The 18,860-nt window shown below is 40.7% G+C and overlaps 1 protein-coding gene across 8 annotated transcripts in view; it reads right to left on the bottom strand.

Annotated features, from left to right (window-relative positions):
• ANAPC1 (anaphase promoting complex subunit 1) overlaps positions 1–18,860 on the bottom strand; it is a 167,118-nt gene that overhangs the window by 65,891 nt on the left and 82,367 nt on the right. For all 8 annotated transcript variants that reach the window (XM_060309199.2, XM_060309195.1, XM_060309197.1 and 5 more), the window contains exons 40-47: positions 18,353–18,470; positions 17,355–17,432; positions 16,925–16,992; positions 15,774–15,912; positions 13,494–13,580; positions 12,156–12,251; positions 10,337–10,535; positions 4,786–4,920 (exon numbers count right to left, since the gene is read on the bottom strand). In XM_060309199.2, coding sequence (XP_060165182.1) covers positions 4,786–4,920; positions 10,337–10,535; positions 12,156–12,251; positions 13,494–13,580; positions 15,774–15,912; positions 16,925–16,992; positions 17,355–17,432; positions 18,353–18,470 — 920 coding nt within the window. The remainder of the gene's footprint in view (positions 1–4,785; positions 4,921–10,336; positions 10,536–12,155; positions 12,252–13,493; positions 13,581–15,773; positions 15,913–16,924; positions 16,993–17,354; positions 17,433–18,352; positions 18,471–18,860) is intronic.

Consider the following 18,860-nt stretch of genomic DNA (forward strand, 5'->3'; position numbering starts at 1 on the left):
AGTAGACATGCAGACAGCAGAGTGTACAGGTGGGTCATATGATCCCATGAAGATGGACAGAGAAGAGTCTCATGATATGAATCGAGTGGCTTTCTGATAAAAGCATAACTAACACAAGAAAGAGTTGTAATGCTGCACAAAATATGAAGAAAGCAACTATTTCTCTTTAGTATTTCCTTTTATCGACTCTGCCAGTAATCTGTGAATTAAATGTGTTTAATAAACCTCAACAGGAATTAAGAGAGATTTCCTATTTAATTGTTATCCACAGTGTTCCCAAGACCTTGCTAAAACTCAAAGACAGAGAACAAATACATATGAGCTATGGAAAACATCTCCAATGTTCTGATACACTGTGGACTCTAACAGACCATTTAGACTTTTTTTTTTTTTTTTGGCCACAACACGCGGCATGAGGGATCTTAGTTCCCTGACCAAGGATTGAACCCTCACCCCCTGCAGTGGAAGCACAGAGTCCTAACCACTGGACCACCAGGGAAGTCCCCAGACCATTTAGACTTAATGTGACTATCACTATGGTTAAGTTTCAATGTATCATCTTGCCATTTGTTTTCTATTTTCTCTGTCTGTTCTCTGGTTCCCCCTTTTCCTCTTTTCCTCTCTCTTGGACTGAGTACTTTTTATGATTCCACTATAGCTCCTTTATTGCTTATTGGCTCTAACTCTGTTTTCTTATCTTAGTGGTTGCTTTATGATTCATAGTATCATCTCTATCACAGATTACCTTCAAGTAAGATTATACCTCTTCACAGGTAGTATAAGGGCCTTATGGCTGTAATTCCATTTCTCCCTGCCCAGCCTCTGAGCTATTATTGTCATACATTTTGCTTTTCAGATTTTATAAACCCCATAGTACATTTTTATTATTTTTATAAGTCAATTATCTTTAAAAAGTATTTTTAAAAGAAACAAACCTTATGTATATCTCCATGTAGTTACCATCTCCAATGCTCTTCATTCCTTTGTGTAGATCCATATTTCAATCTGACACTATTTTCCTTCTGCCTCAAGGACTTACTGTAACATTTCCAGTAGTGTGGGTCTGCTGTTGATGAATTGTCCCAGCTTTTGTGTGTCTGAAAAAGGCTTTATTTCATGGTCTTTTTTTTTTTGAAAGATATTTTTGCTGGGTATAAAATTCTAACTAGATAGTGGTTTTCCTTTGAGTCCTTTACAGATGTTACTCCACTAATTTATCACTTGCATTGTTTCCTATGAAAAATATGCTATCACTCTTATTTTTTTCTCTGTAACATGTCTTTTTCCTCTGGCTGCTTTGAAGACTTTTTATCATTAGTTTTAGGCAATTTGGTTATTATGTGCCTTGGTGCAACTTTCTTCATGTTTCTCAGGCTTGGGATTCATTGAACTTCTTGCAACTGTGGACCTCAGTTTTCATTAAACTTGTAAATTTTCCACCCATTATTTCTTCGAGTATTTTTTTCTGTCCCTCTCCCCCATTTTTCTCTTCTTCAGGGGCTCCAATCTCATGTAAATTGGGTCCTTTAAGTCCCAGAGCTTACTCCATTTTTAATGCTCTGTTGCTTTTTTTTTTTTTAATTTTTTTCTTTTTGCATTTCATTTTGGATAGTTTCTAATGCTATGTCTTCAAACTCAGTATTTTTTTTTATTCTGCAATGTCTAATCTGCTATTAATCCCATTCAGTGTGTTTTTCTCAGAATTATAGTTTTTACCTCTAAAAGTTCAGTTAGATTCCTTTTATATTTCCATATCTCTTAATGTTCTGAAATATGGAATAATGTTATATGGAATTGAGTTATAATAACTGTCTTAATGTCCTTGTCTGCTAACATCCATGTCAATTCCAGGTCAGTTGTAATTGATTTCTCACCTCCTTCATTATAGGCTGTATTTTCCTGTTTCTTTGTATGCCAGACATCATGAATTTTACCATAGGTGCTGGATATTTTCGTATTTCTGTATTCTTGAGCTTTCAGGATATACTTATATTACTTGAAAAGCAGTTTGATCCTTTTGTGTCATGCCTTTAAGATTTTTAAAGTAGGCTAAAATATTTTAGTCTAAGGCTAAATATTTCTGTTTAATCTGTTTAGTCTAGGGCTAAATATTTCCCATCATGGAGGCAAGACCACACTGAGTACAGCCCCTTAAATTGTGAAATTGTGGGAACAGACACTGTTCCTGAACCTGTTCAAACTGGTTCTCTCTAATCCATTAGGACAGTTCTTCCCTCAGCCTTGCGAAACTTCTTCACATGCATGTGCTGATTAGTAAGGACTCTTCTGATATTTGAGGGGGACCCTCTGCAGACATCTGGCGTTCTCTGTGTGCAGCTCTCTCCTCTCTGGCACTCTATCATGTAAATTCTAGCTCCTTTGGCTCCCTGTACTCTCAGCTCCATCACCTCAACTGAAGGAGTCTTCCAGGCTCTTCCTGGGTTCCCTCTCCCTCCTTCACAGTCTGGAAACTCTCAAGGCTGTTAGCTTTTTAGGGCCAATCACAGGGCTTATGTCATTTGTTTCTCATCTCTCAGGGATCACTCTTCTTCATTACCTGATATACGTCTCAAAAGCCATTGTTTCATATGCAGCGTCCAGTTTTCTTTGTTGTTTTTTCAGCTTGTTTATTTTGTGTTGTTTTGTTTTCTTTTTTCAGGCAGGATAGTAAATCAGATCTCTGTTACTCCATCCTGGATGAAAAAGGAAGTCTATGCTTTCAATTTTTTTCTTCTTTTATTTTTAGTACCTTGACTTTTATGCAACTAGGTGTGGTTTTCTTTGTATTTATCTTGCTCAGGGGTCACTGTAGGTTGATGTTCATCATCCATTTTTCAAAATTCTTAGCCTCTGTCTCTTTAAATACGGCTTCTATCTCATGTTCTCTCTCCTCATATTCTGGGATCTCAACTACATGCATGTTTGACTTCTTCACCATGTTCCACATCTCTCTTTTCTGAATTTTCCATTCATTTTTCTCTCTGTGCGTCAATCTGTTTATTTTCTACACACTTGTCTTGCAGTTCATTTATCTGCTGTGTCTAATATGTTAATTAATCTACACACTGAATTCTTTTTTCTTTTTTTTCCTCTTTTTTTTTTGCTGCATCCACACAGCTTACAGGATCTTAGTTTCCCGGAGTCAAACCTGGGCCCTGGGCAGTGAAAGCATGGAATCCTAAAAACTGAACTGCCAGGGAATTCCCTATATACTGATTTCTTAATTTTAGTTATATTTTTCAGTTTTAGAATTTCCAATTAACTCTCACTGATTCCAGATTTCTGGTGAAATTCTGTATCTTTTCCTCTATTTTCTTGGAAATATTAGTCAGTTATTAGTCATAGTAACTCCAGATACTGGAGTTATGGAAGTCTGATAACTCCAATATCTGGATCACATACAAGTCTCTTTCTTTTACCTTTTACTCCTATTATGTCTTTTAATTGTGATTCAACACTGATACTATGATTTAAAAACTGTAGAAGTTTAAGACATTTTCTTCTTCCTATACAGGTTAATTTTTCTTCTATCAGGGAGGTAGCATGCAGCAGATCTCCTCAATTCTGCTCTAGGCTAATTTTAGGTCTGCTGTGTTTCAGTGTTACCTTTCCTGCTAGGGCTTGGCCCTGCTACTGTTTCATGTGAATGTCTGGGATTGGCAGGCCTTGAGTACTGCCCTTTGTCTCCTTGGCACTATGCTGTTGTTGGAATCATTGCCCACATTTTTAGCCTCCTGGTTTCTGCTAGATTTCTTGAAGTTTTATCCTGCGCATGTGCAGGTTAAGATTTGGCAAATGCCTCAAGGGAAGAGTGTGTCCAGGTTTTTGAGTTATTATTCCTCTTGTCCCCTCCTATCTGGGACTTTGCTCCTCAAGTTCTAGCCCTGGGCAATCATTAATCCAACCTCTGGCTCCTCTGCCCAGTAGCACTGCTGCTTTTTGCTGGGACTCTACTTCTTGTAATGAATTGACAAATGCCTCTGGGAGAAAGTCAGAGTAAATATGGAGCTCCTCAAATGAGTCCCTTCTCTCAGGAATTCTTGTCTCTCAATCAAGTCTGGTCACTATGGTTGCCACCAATTCCTTTAAACTTTATGTAGTTTGTCCACTTTTATATTTGCTTTTGTAGGAGAGTCAGTCTAATGCGAGCAATTCCACTGTGGCCATAACTGCAACAGAAGTCTCTGAATAGTGCATTTTCATCTGAGGTTTTCAAAGCAGCTATAAATCAGTAATATCATTAAACTTTTAAGTTTAAATGATTAAATGGACAAATTTTGTATCTGATTACATATTCTGAAAAATACAGTTAGATGCTAAGATTTTAAACTCTCTATTATGAAAACAATCAAATGTCAATACATACAAAATTAGGTACCTGATCATTTCAAAGCTTTATAATATTAGAAATTAATATTATGTGTTTTAAAAAAATCCAAACTGAAAACCCAAAAAATACAGAAAAATAACTTTAATAAAAATCAATTAACAGAGAAAAAGAATACGAACATTTAGTTTATTAGTATATACTGGTATCTGGGGCCCTGTGAAGAATCCATCTTCTTCTGAACGTAAATAAAGGTTTATGCATGTGTAAAATTCGGATAGTTTGGGGTTTGTTTTTTTTTCTTCCAGAAAAAATTCTGAAAAATAATACCCAAACATGAATGAAGCCAAAAACCTAACTGGAGAAAATAACTCAGTTTAGAAACACCTCCTAACAAGAAACTAAACCCATCAGCGGGTAATACAGGTACTGAAAAGAGGATGTAGATGTGCAATTACCTTCTAGTCCTATAGACGGCAGGTGCCGCGGGGCTGGCACTGAGTGGTAGACGAGGAAACAGGCCAGCATGCTCAGCTGCGACTCCTCGCAGGGCTGCCCGTTGAGGTAGGCGTGCACACACCCATCACCCCCAGCTGTGAGAGAAGCACACATGGAACAGAACCAATCGATTACAGAGCTGAGAGGCACAAGGAACGCCTTCTTTTTATTATTTTCTCATCAAGAGCTCATTGAGCACTTACCATATACCACACAGGTCCTGTACTGGGCATTAAGGCTACTGTGGTAAACCAGACAGAGTGCCCGTCACTGCGGAGTTTAGAGTGCTGCGGGGGACGGAGATACTACATACCTAACGATGCAAACAAATGCTAATCATAAATTGTGATGAGTGCCATGAGAGTGCAGTGGTCACCATGGTCGTCTCCCCAAACACCCATTCTACCACCCTTCCCTCCACATCTGAGGGGACTGACTGCAGCTCCAGGACTGGATCCTGATTTATCTTGGCCAGAGGTTCTCAAACTTTAACAGGCATCAGAATCACCTAGAGGACTGATTAAAACACAGATGGGTGGGTCCCCACAATTTCTTGGATGGGGCCAGAAAAACTGTATTTCTAACAGGTTCCCAAGTGATCCCACTGTTGCTGCTCCAGAGACCACACTGTGAGAACCACTGGTCTGGGACAATCAGGGCAACCCCACTTTCCTGACACAGTGACTGGTTCAAGGACAGGCAGACCTAAGCCATTCAGAGAGACACTCTACCCCGGGGATTGATCGAGGAATGTGCACGAGTTCCAGTGCAAGCCAGAGACACAAGGAGATGCTTGAGAACATGTTTGCTAGAGGCTTCTGGGAAACAAACTCCTCATTCTTATGGCAAAGCTCCTGGAAGCAACTCTATTCTTCCTCTGAGTTGGAGGCAAGGAACTGTTACAGTCAGTTCATTGCCATCAGAAAGAAGTACTCTGAGGATAAAGTCATGGCACAGAGTGTCACTGATGGAACCTCAGAGAAATGGAGCTGGAGCCACTGGAGCGACAGCCTGCCGTAACTGTGGACTTCCAATTATATAAGTTTATAGGTGTCCTATTGTTGGAGCCAGGCTGAGTCAGGCCTTCTGTTACTTGCAGACAAAGGCATTTTGATACAGAGAAAAAGGTTGAGAGAGAGAAAGAGAGATATAAAGATGGCAGGAAAGCTGCCTGAGGCAGTGTGGTCTTGGAAGGCCTGTGTGGAAGGGGCATGTAAGTGGAGGCTGCAAGAATGAGTATGAGTTGGGCAGGCAAAGAATGAGAGGAAAAAGGTTCTCGGGAAGGAAAGCAGCACATTCAACAGTTCCGTGGTGAGAAAGAACTCCATGCTTTCGGGGAACTGGAAGGGACCAGGGTGCCTGAGTGGAGTTTGTGAGGAACAGGTGGTATAGAAAGAGGCTGTAGAGGGAGACAGAGGCCTTGCTGGTCATGCGGGGCCTGCTGGCCACATGGTACAGATTTTTTTCACAACTGAATCAGCAGCCTTTGCGAGGTTTTAAGCAGAAGTGTTGAATCTGTTTACTCTTTGAAAGACCATTGTCAGTTGACTAGAGACAGTGAGAGGGAGATGAGAATGAAAAACAGGAAGACTTGCAGGAGGCTGCAACAGTCGTCCAGGCAAGAAATAATCACGGTTTGTTCTCGGATAGAAGCAGCAAAATGTGGACAGAGTTAGGAGATATTTAAGAGTTAGGACTGAAAGGATGTGGTAATGGATTGGCTACCGCAGAAGACAGGAGAGGGAGGGAGAGGAAGGGGCAAGGGTGACTCCCAGAAAGGTAACGAAGGAACGACCGTGAAACTAAGTGATGAAACTAAGAAAGAATGGTCGGAGGGTTTTTTTTTTTTTAAAAAAGAATTGGGAAAGTGTGCCGTCACAAAGGTCAAGGGAGGTCTGTTTCCATAAGAATGAGAGGGAGCGACCGGAAGACTATCAGGGGTCCACTGAACCTGACATGAGGATGTTAGTCTGGTGGGAGTGAGAACATCTGGGGTGGCAGCAGGAGGGGTGATAAAGGAGGCAAGAGGAGACCCTGCTGTGGCAGCCTGTCAAGAGAGGAAGGAGAGAGCGCGGTCACTCACAGTTCCTCGTCAACGACTTTCTCATGCCTACTGGCCTTTTTTTTTTTTTTTTTTTTTTGCGGTACGCGGGCCTCTCACTGTTGTGGCCTCTCCCGTTGCGGAGCACAGGCTCCGGACGCGCAGACTCAGCGACCATGGCTCAAGGGCCCAGCCGCTCCGCGGCATGTGGGATCTTCCCGGACCAGGGCACAAATCCGTGTCCCCTGCATCGGCAGGCGGACTCCCAACCACTGCGCCACCAGGGAAGCCCTTGCCTACTGGCTTTTTGTTTCACCGATTTTCTCTACACTTTTTCTGCTTCCAATTTCACTGATTTCAGCTCTTATATCCTTGCTTTGGGTTTATTTTGCTTTTCTTTTTCTAATTTCTCAAAGAACTTAGATTAGTAATTTGAGACTTTCCTACTGTAAGCATTTAGCACTATAAATTTCCCACTTTAGCAGGAAGACTTACACTACAAAATTTACTCTAAACCTACAGTAGTTAGGGAAACGTAGTACTGGCATAAAGACAGACATACAGATCAATCGTACAGAATTGAGTCCAGAAATAGACTCACACTTATACAGTCCACTGATTTTCAACAAAGGCTCCAGAGCAATTCAATGAGAAGGAAAAGTCTTTTGCATAAGTGGTCCTGGAACAACTAGATATCCATATTTAAAGCTGAGAAAAAAGAAAACTCCCAGCTCACACCAGGCATAAAGTAGGAGAACATATCTGCAAAACATATCTGACAGAGCTTGCAGCCAGAATATGTTAAAAACCCCTACAACTCAACACTCAAGACAGCCAATTTTAAAAATGGGTAAAGGTTTGAAAAGACACTTTGCAAAGGGTATATGAATAACTAACACATGCAAAAATAATTAACATGATGAGTCATCACGGAAATGCAAATTAAAACTACAATGAAACACCACTACATATTCAGTAGACTGTCTAAAACTACAGACTAACAATGTCAAAATCTGCACTGCATCCCACTGCTGGCAGGAATGTAAAATGGTACAATTTGGAAAATAACTGAGCATGTCAATGGGTGAATGTACAGATGATATAAGAATGGCAGAATGTTGATACTGTTGAAGCTGGGTAATGGGATTTATTATACTATTATGTTTACTTTGCACGATGCTTTAAATTTTCCATAATATAATATAAACGTAAATAAAACTTTTTAAGTTCTTCAACTTTAAACCCATTTTCTTTGTTCAATTAAAATCCATTTGAGGAGATAAATCACAAAACATGTACACAATATGATCAGTCTGCTCCATTTCCAGACTTCATGGCTATAGTTTGGGTTATAGTGAGCCACCTTAAAAGTCCATATATTCATCTGTGATTTCACTGAGACACAAATATGAATGACAGTTTCCAGTGCTGTCACACGGCCTCTGCATCATCATTTAATTTATTGTTCTCCGCCCCAAAGCTAATAGTATCTGTGAGGGGAGACCACATACTTAAGAGGCTTTTTTTTTTTTTTTTTGTGGTACGCGGGCCTCTCACTGTTGTGGCCTCTCCCGTTGCGGAGCACAGGCTCTGGGCGCGCAGGCTCAGCGGCCATGGCTCACGGGCGCAGCCGCTCCGCGGCATGTGGGATCTTCCCGGACCAGGGCACGAACCTGTGTCCCCTGCATCGGCAGGCAGACTCTCAACCACGGCGCCACCAGGGAAGCCCAAGAGTTTTTTTAAAGTGATAGTTCTTTTTAAATAAAAAAATAAATACACATTTTTGGCAATCAGAGTGGCAAGTCAAAGCTGGTGAAGGTTACTTACAATGCTGTAACCCACCACCACCAAATGCCCTGAAGAGCAGTGAGGAGAAAGCAATTCAGGGCACTGTTCTAGAGAACGCGCTAGTCACTGCCAAAGCTTCATCACATTATATGAAACATGCAAATCAGAGAATCTGCAAAGGTTTAAGGACTTATTTCTTATCAACAGCAAGGGTCTGCTATGGGTGATCAAACACTAAATTGAAGTATAAAAGAACATCAACACCTATAAAATAACATGTATTTTTCTCCCAAACATGAGAACAAAACGATTATCATAGTTTTAGAAATTGTGAAACTGCACGAGCTTTCAAATCCCAAGAAGAAATACCAGAGCACATGCAGGTGTTAAACATAAACACTGGGAGTTTGAAATTGCTGTTTTCCATATATATCACTCACAATCTGGTTTACAGTTAAATCTTTTCGGAATTTTTTTTTAAAGAAACAAATAGCGTATTCATATTGGGGGAGAGATGGGTGCAGATGGGAAATAGGGAGGCAAGGGTCCCCCTCATGTTTGCCAAAAACCACTGCCCCACCCGCCTCCACCCTCACCTCCCTCCTCTGGGGAGGGGCCCTGGCAGGCTCCCCGCTTCTAGTGGGTCTCCCTCTTCCTCCTCCCCTGCACCTCCAGTGCCTGGGCAGAGCCCACCCCGGCTCTAAAGCCAGGTGAAGACAGGCTCAAACTAACGTTCTTCCCCCTTCCTCCACCTCCCCCTCACTCCCATCTCTTGTCTAACTAAAATACAGAAAAAGCAAGAGCAGCTGGGACCTGGGAGCATCAGTCACCCGGGGGCTGGGGCAGGGCAGGCAGCGGAGCCTCAGCCAGGTGTAGTGGAACACGCAGATAGCTTTAAACATAATTATATTCGAATTCCTGGGTTCTACCAGTTACTAACAACTTTACAGAATTAGGAACTGTTCCTACTGATACCACTGGAGTTAGTATTTACTCAAAGCAAGTTGCTGTTAGATACATACTGGAAGCATTAGAACTGAAAAGAATAAAAAGATCAAGGGGTTAACTATTAAAAATCAATTTCAGGCATATATCACACATCAAACAGCTTTCCATATATCAAAAGGCCCCATCACTCGCCTCCCATGATTACTTCTACACTGTCAGGAGTAATTTCACAGTCTCCCTGCAATCACAAGGCAGTGCTTCCACTGACAGAAAGCCAGTTACATATGCCCCAGGTCCTCACTGACTGACTCACAGAGCTGGTAAAAGAAGCATTCACTCCAAGTCCACATCAAGTTTTCAGTGTACACAAGGTAAAGGCAGAAAAAAGGCCTCAGGGAGGTGACAGGCCACACCCCTAAGAAACAGAAGAGAGAGGCACTGGAAAGAAACACGATCTGATGTTAGAAAAGATAAAACAAGTTCCTAAGTGTCAAGTGGTATTTAAAATGCTATATATATATTCTCCCCGTGGCTTATAAAGCAGAGTTAAATATATTTGTTAAAGAAGTTAAAGTAGATAATCAATGTAATTCATCTAACTGGAAACTACATCTATAGCCATTCGGGATTGTACTCAGACTTATCTTGCTTTCCAATGGAAAAAAAAGGTCAAAACAGAAACACCTGAGTCCCAGTGTAGCTTAAAAACACAAAGGGAGCAATGCTGTTATTACCTTGTAGCCACTGGTCCAGAGTATTATCAATAGTGCATTTGACAACAGGGAGGAATTCCGAGTTCATAAAGAGCCCTCGCTTAGGGTGGTTCTGCAGCCGCTCCTGATGGCTTCTGGAGCTGAAAAACTCTAGCACCAACTTTATCTGCCAAAGTTCAGATGTCTCGGCCATTTCTCTTCTTCCCAGTCTTCTTACAGCCTTGCAGAGAAAAGAGAAACAGCAATCTACTTAATGAAAGAGTAAAGATGCAACTGTCACTTCCTCAGAGTTGTATACTAGAGTATTTTTTAAATGTGCCTCATAAGATCAATAAAGGGCAGAGGGGAACCCATTCTGGGTTTTGCTGCAGTCTGCCCCACAGAGGAGCCCCCTACTGGGTTTACATACATGGCCCACTCTCTTCCAAATGAACATGAACAGCTTTCAGGTGAAAAAACAGCAAAGGCAAATGAGCTCATTCTTGGCTCAATGGCTCTGAAAAATGAAGACCAATAGGTCTACAGCCAGTCACCTCTGGGAAACCCAGGTTGGGTACAATGACATGGCCAGGATCAGGCCAGGGATTCCAGGGGTCAGAAGGCAAAAGTATTATTGATAGTGCTGTTCTTGGGACCCATCTGCAAAGTCACCAAGGCTGCAACCAGAAGGGATGTTCTTCTCTAGATACACACCCACAACTGCAAAGGGTGAAGAAGGTTCAGAGTGTAAAAAGAGAACACACTCTCAGCCAGCAACTAAAAAATGCAACTCATTACTTGGCTGTTGTATAGAGAGATACTGTGAGAAGCAGTACCAGTGTGGACATCATGTATTCATACTTATCAACCAAAAAGGTGGATACCTGACAATAATGGCATTCTAGGCCTACTCGGTTACACTGGAACTGGGCTTTTAATTAAGATTGTTACTTAACACAGGTTTTGGGGAATTATCTCCTGTGTTTTCCCACTCAGTTTTTCAGTAGAGATTATTTTTCCATTAGAGATTACTTCCTTTGACTTTAGACACTGAGTCCCAAATTCTCATCTGTGAACTCATTATATCACAGTCACTCGAAGGGCTGTTTAAAACTACAGATCCTGGACTTCATCTCAGAAATTCTAATTCAGTAACTATGGAATAGGACTTGAGGATCTGAATTGTTAAGATTTCCCAGATAAATTTTAGCCAAGTTAGAAAACTACTGGCTTAGTTTAACTGCAAATTTGAGTCTGAAAGATATGACACTATTTTAAAAGCCATATTTATTACTAATAACCTGAAGTGAATAAATTAGTCCGATCCTTTAGCAAAGCTGTTGAGCATTATCTTCTGCATTACCCATTTTAGGCTCTTTTAAAACAACAATAACACGAAAGAAATTTAAAAATGAACTCCAGCTCCCTAAATCCCCACATGCTGATGCTGTAACCTCTGCGAGCTTAATTACGCAGGTGTAACTGCACACTACTGCTATCATCAGGGCACCGTTTGTTCACTTACTGCTCACTTGAATAATCTTTTCCACGAAGAGGCTTTATCAGGAGGAAGGCAAGAGACATGAGGATGCTAGGGGAGAAAGGAAGGGAACGTGCTCTTCCTCTACTTGTCAGAGGAAGAGGCCAGAAGAGGCGAACCCCTGGAGTAACCCCACTTGTCATCATAAACTCTAAGCTGTACAGAGCTTTCAACTTTGATAGGGATTCCTTTTTTAAAATTCTAAAAGCAAATGAGAAACTAAAGAGATGGATATAGAGAGAATCTTACCTCACTGTTCGTATGCTATGTGAAGTACAAGATAAATCTCATCAGAATTGGAATAGGTTTTTTGAACCATACCTGATCCATTGCTATGTATGCAGGTAACATCTCCGGGGTCTCCTGGGTCACACATTCATATAGCACTGAAGAAAAGAGATCCAGAATTTCCTGTTTCTGTGGAAAGTCAGAATATTTTTGTAGCACATCAATGTATATTCCAAAATCAATTCAAAAAAACAACTGTAAAGCAATTACTATGGCCCATTCTTAAGTTCTGCAGTGAATGATATAAAAGGGCAAAACAGCTAGGTCTTTATAAAATCAAAGTGCATGCAATATTAAACACCAATGAAATATAACCAAAATTAAGTCCCATGGGACAGTTAAGGCTGTAAGTGCTGTGGATGAGAGGAGTGAACCACGCTGGGTAAAATGAGCAGGCAGGACATCACAGAGCTCTGTCTTGGGTTGGGCTGGCAAGAACAGGATCCAGAAAGAGCGCCCAGGATCCACCACACCAAGATGCAGTAGAAACACTGAGCAGAACAGGTTAGGGGGAGCCTGCACAGCAAGTCCAGCTGGGGTTAGGGGCAGGCGTGGGCTTTCACCAGAGACCTGTGGTCTTGAGTGCAGGCCCCGGCCCTCACTGGCTGTGTGATCTTGGGCATGTGATATCTCTCAGTGGCAGTATCCCCATCTGTAAACCCACAACAATAAAGTACCTACCCTCTGGGTCAGAATTAAAGGAAAAACTTACAAAGAGTACTGAGCAGAGTGCCCAATATACAGTGAAAATTCAGTAAGTAAGTGGCAGGAAGGTTATATCACTTAACTTTCAAAGCAACAAGGTAAGGTAGGTTCTATTATAACCCCACTTTTAGAAATAAGGAAACTACATCTCAAAGAGGTTGAAAAATTTTCCCAAGGCTATATACACTTGCAGGCAATAGGCCATCAATCCTGGATCATCTAATTCCTACATCCAGTCCTTGCCACCTGAAATGATGGATTAAATCAAAGATCTACCAGCAAGTACCCTTTGAATCCTTAAGAAAATGGTTTTATGACCAACAAAAAGAAGGGTTACAAAACAAATAGAAAACAAAATTAATAAAATTATGTAAAAACAAGAGAAGGGTAGTATACATTGAAAACATGAATTAGTACAAGAATGGACATAAAGTATCACCTATCAAAACTAATGTCTTAGGAATTTTAAGTTGTTTTCTTCTATCAAGGTAGGAAGTTACTGAATTTAATAGTTTTAGACTATGAAAAATCTATACTTGCCAAACAAAAATCATCCAATGTGCCTGAGGCATGTTATCAATATCAAAGCTACATACGGATATTTTAGGGTTTTTTGGTGGTCCACAGATAGAAACAACAAAGTATAGCAAACCACATAATATATACCTGACCCATGTTCACAGTTGGTTTGCAGAAATATTCAGCAAATGACAGAAGTGCTGGATCAGAAGTGAATGCTGAAATCGTTTCAGGCTAAAAAATAAACAAACAAGCATAAGTGAGATAATAAAGATTTTTTTCATTACTACTCAAACTGTAATGCATACACCTATAACCTACCTTATTTTTTTCACACAGTGTTCCCAAAAAACCCAAGGTAAAACTTGCTAGAGCTTCGTCAACCTGCTCTGCTGAGAAGTTTTAAGAAACTTCTTTTTTTTTTTTTTTGCGGTACGCGGGCCTTTCACTGTTGTGGCCTCTCCCGTTGCGGAGCACAGGCTCCGGACGTGCAGGCTCAGCGGCCATGGCTCACAGGCCCAGCCGCTCCGCGGCATGTGGGATCTTCCCAGACCGGGGCACGAACCCGTGTCCCCTGCATCGGCAGGCGGACTCTCAACCACGGCGCCACCAGGGAAGCCCTTAAGAAACTTTTTGCACAAGCTACCGTGAGCTACTGATTTATCAAAACAGGTGCTTCTTACACAACTCACCCAAAAAAGGCTTTCCCTCTTCTTCCTTAACGAACTGAAAGGCAAACAAACTAGAAACTAGAATTGTTACTGAAAAGGTAAGGAAAAAAGATTATCACTCTACTAAGCCACTCAAAAAAAGACAAATGCTGTCATAAGGTCATTAGAGTCATCAAAGTCAGAAAGAGAGAAAGCAGAATGGTGGTTGCCAGGGGCTGGGCAGAGGGCGAATGGGGAGTTAGTGTTAACGGGGACAGAGCTGCAGTTTTGCAAAATGAAATGAGTCATGGAGATGGATGGTGGGAGTGGCAGCACAACATTATGAATGTACTTAGTACCAATGAACTATACACTTAAAAGGTTTAAGCCACTATATTTTTTTATGTTATGTGTGCTTTACCACAATAAAAAAACTGGAAGGAAGGGTGAGGAGGACTGTCACTCAAGTTTCAAGACTGAAAATGGAATATGAAGGTATTACCACTTTCCACTGAGAGTCAGTTTACTTCTGAACTCCCAGCAGGCAGGAAATGGAGGTGTCTTTTAACTTTTATAAATTTGCCCCATTCAAACTCAAGTCTAAACTTGTCTGTTTTCTTTATAAATTGGATTAGGATCTTTGAGATGGGCCCTAGTTTATAAATCAAAGCAACAGTGCTAAATCAAGTTAAACTTTGCCCAAAAATCCTTCAAAAGTATTTCATAGGGACTTCCCTAGCAGTCCAGTGGCTAAGACTTCGCCTTCCAATGCAGGGGGTGTGGGTTCAATCCCTGGTCAGGGAGCTAAGATCCCACACGCCTCCTGGCCAAGAAACCAAAACATAAAACAGAAGCAGGGGGCTTCCCTGGTGGCGCAGTGGTTGAGAGTCCGCCTGCTGGTGCGGGGGACGCGGGTTCGTGCCCCGGTCCGGGAGGATCCCACGTGCCGCGGAGCGCCTGGGCCCGTGAGCCATGGCTGCTGAGCCTGCGCTCCGCAATGGGAGAGGCCACAACAGTGAGAGGCCCGCATACTGCAAAAAAAAAAAAAAAAAAAAAACAGAAGCAATATTGTAACAAATTCAATAAAGACTTAAAAATATGGTCCACACCAAAATAATCTTTAAAAAAAAAGTATTTCATAGAGAACGTATTGAATACTGACAAACAAAATTCACTGATGTCAACTATATCTATTTATTCCCTGGAAACTATTATAAAGGCTCAGTCATAAGAACTAATAAGTGCTACCTTGCAAAAATCTTTTATTTGGGCCATGTCTTAAGTAAATCTTAATGGACTTGAGGATTAATTATTAAGCTAAATTTTTTTTAGTGTTAAGATATATTCTGACTGTCCCTGCCACTAAACGTAAATCATCCTTAGAGTCCTAGCAGATGGCCCATATTTTATAATGGTTGTCACAGAAAACAGCCAACAGGCCCAAGGTCATTCATCCTTTATAATATGCAATGATTAGAGAGAGCAGATCTACCTAAACGGTACCATAAATGTTATCATAGAAGTACATGCTTTGGGTGGACTAGTGGGATTTGAACCTATTCCCTTTCATCATTCAATTCTGGGGGGGGGGTTTAAATTGAGATATAATTGACATATAACAGTTTATTAGTTTCAGGTGTGCAACATAATGATTCCATATATGTATATATTGAGAAATGATCACCACAATAAATCTAGGTAACATCCATCATCACACAAAGTTATAAATATTTTTTTCTTGAGATGAGAATATCCTTCAGTTTTTACCAATTACTACCTTGAAAGCCCGAGCTTCAGAGTTCCTGTTAGCAACAGTCTGGGCCAACAGACTTTGCCACCCCATTGGATCTTCCTTGTACGAGAGCTGACCCGCTCTGAGCTTAACATATAAAACCCCGTCCTTGGAAAGAATTGACCTGAGAGAAAACAAGAATGAATTTAATATGAGGTATTACTGGCAGTTGTTGGCTGGGAATGCAGTGTTTCCCAACAATAGTATTGAGAAATAAGTGAAGTCTTAAACAAGACTTCGCATGAGGTGAAGTCTTCACCACTTTCCACTAAGATATATGATTATTTACTGTGTCTAAACTCAATCAGTCCCTACAACAAGGTCATAATCAGGTTCTGCTTTTCTCTGCCATCTAGATTCACGGGACCTGGTAAATAAGAAGTCATTCTGACTATTGGCTCAAGTGTGGACTTCAAAGGAGGTATTTTATCTAACATGTCTTCATACTCCCTTAAATATCTACTGATTGGTTTATAGCAAAAAGAAAAGGATGCTGCAAATCTCAGACAGAACAATACAGAAAACAGCTACTATATAGATAGTCTGGGAGAAACAAATGAGGACTGTACTTTAAAAATTGTTACAAGCTTGTTAAACTTTCTGGGAATTTAAAGACTTAATTTACACACTAACTGAAGTGTAAAATTATTAACACTCTCTGTTCTTCAAAGTAATTACTTGCATATGACTATTTCCGCCCAAAAGTAATCTACCATAACCTCAATTTTATGAGAGCAATATAACAAGAGAATGGTAAAGAGATGCAACAGAAGATGTGGTCTGACAAACACCAACTGTTATAAAGTTCCCTTTGTAGACATATGTAAATCAGCCTCATTTTCTTAAACTAAATCTTTCATTATTGCTCCAAAAGACAATTCCACTACTGTCCCAATTTAAGTCACTTCAAGTTTCTCAATGAATTAATATAAATAGGATTTGACTTCTAAATTAAAAATTTTACTTTCTAATACAAACTGTTTCAAAGATACAGACCACTTTATTCAACACTACATATTGTCCTGGGTGATATTAAAGGGTGACAAGGAGCATTCTACATAATAATCTATAATTTATATCTTCCCATATATTTCTATTCCCTTCACAGACACATCTGAGAAATTCTATATACTTACTTCAAGTGTTGGGTTCCCTTGCTTAAATCTATGAGCAGTTCCCAGTATCGTGGGCCTTTAACTTTAATCTGCCAAGATAAATGTAAACAGTCAATCCAATGCTGGGAAAGTGCTAGTTTGATAAAATGAAACCCATGCTTCTCAGAGGAAATAAAAATAAAATGGGCTAGAAAGAGATACTGAGAGGTTAACAAGCCCCATTTCCAGACGGACATGTAAGTGAATCATGTTCTCAGGCCATCTCGGCCATCAGTAAAGAGCCCCCAGTAAAGACCTTCTCTATTCCTCAGGACTATTCCTCCTGCGCTGCTTTCCCATTTCTTATAAAACACTGAGAAAGCACAGGCTTTTATTTAGCTACCTTTAAATGCTCTGCTGTTCCGGCTGAATCTACCCCTTGGATAAATCTCCCTATTCACACCCTACTTACCTGCTTTAAAAGGTGGAGTTCTGGAAGAAGGGTAGGAGCCATCAGTTCTTCTTTGGTTTGTTCATACCACTGAGTGCCCTTTACAAATGTAAAGGAAGAGTCACAGCTCACCATACAGTCAGGGAGAAGTACAAAAAGAACATCACTCTACACTTCCCCTTCCCTGCAGTTTGTAGGCAGACTGTCAAACGGCACAAAATCCTCTCTGATACCCAAGTCTGGAAGGGCTACTGTCTACAATCCTCTGCAGAGCTAGCACCACTTTCCAGCCCTCCGAGCCCCGCACTTCACCTGCCAGCAGTACTGAAGCTCTGCACTTGCGAGGCCTCTGGGTTTCTGCATGTTGTCTCCTCTGCTGGGAACGTGCCCAGTTTAGCTGGCAAATCTCAGCCCAGACACCGTGTCTACTATGACGGCCTTCCAACCCCCAGAGATGCTGGATGGGAGCACGTCTCCGCTCCCCCTGCATCCCACACAAACCTCCAATTATCACAATTTCCTTAAGGAGAATGACTATGTCATTTCAACTCTGTACCCCAGAGCCTAGCACAGTTTTGATATTCGGAAGGTACCTAACAATTTTCTGAAGGAAGGATACGTGACTTGTAATCTGTCTGTACATCTAAATCAAAGATCTCTCATCACATACACAACCTTGGGCTTTAAAGCACTCTGCTAACAAATCTAAGAATCATTCTAATAGAATTCGTTTTTTGGAACACTGCTATCAGCTGCGTAAAGTTAACAAGGACATTTTCAAACTACAAGCTCTAAAGATAAAAGAGCAGTTGATGGTCTCTAAAATATTACACCCATAGACTGCAAATGAGCCTCAATGGACTGGCAGAATGTACAAGAACTTTGGAAGCTTCAATTTTTACATGAGTTCAACTCACTACTGTCATCTTTTAAAGGACACCACTTTCAAAATATTTTGATTTGCAAAGATGGATGAGTGGCAATAAAATTACAAATCAACAACAGGGGGAGAGAGTTACCTTATAGGTCACTTCTAAGAGGGCATAACAGGGCGTGTTTGTGTCCACATCCACGGGCACGAGAAGTCTCGGTTCTGCAGCCAGCACATACAGGTGCCGGAGAGCCTGGAGGTGATACCTGCTCAGAGAAAACACAGAAAGGTGGTAAAAAAAAAAAACAGGTGACGGCACATGAGCTCTACAATCTGCTGTGGTCTATGGGTTAAACCAAGTCAGAGCCAAGTGATACCTTCTCAGGACAGCAATCCTAAAGGAAGATGATGAGGTTCAATTAAAAAGTAATGGAGAAAAGATGTTAAAAAAAAAAAAAGTAATGGAGAAATTCTCTTTAAAAAATTAGACACGTAACTCTTGACCCAAGAATTCTTTGAGTCTTCACAGTTAAGAGGTTTTATAGGGAAGTAAAAATTATCTAAACATGAAAATATTTAGTAATTAATTGATCTCTTATAATGTTAGTTTTCAAATCCTTTTCTGCTCAACACAGGCATCTCCTTTTACCTTCTAT

This window comes from Globicephala melas, chromosome 12 (genome assembly GCF_963455315.2).
Source record: "Globicephala melas chromosome 12, mGloMel1.2, whole genome shotgun sequence".
Classification (NCBI taxonomy): Eukaryota; Metazoa; Chordata; class Mammalia; order Artiodactyla; family Delphinidae; genus Globicephala; species Globicephala melas.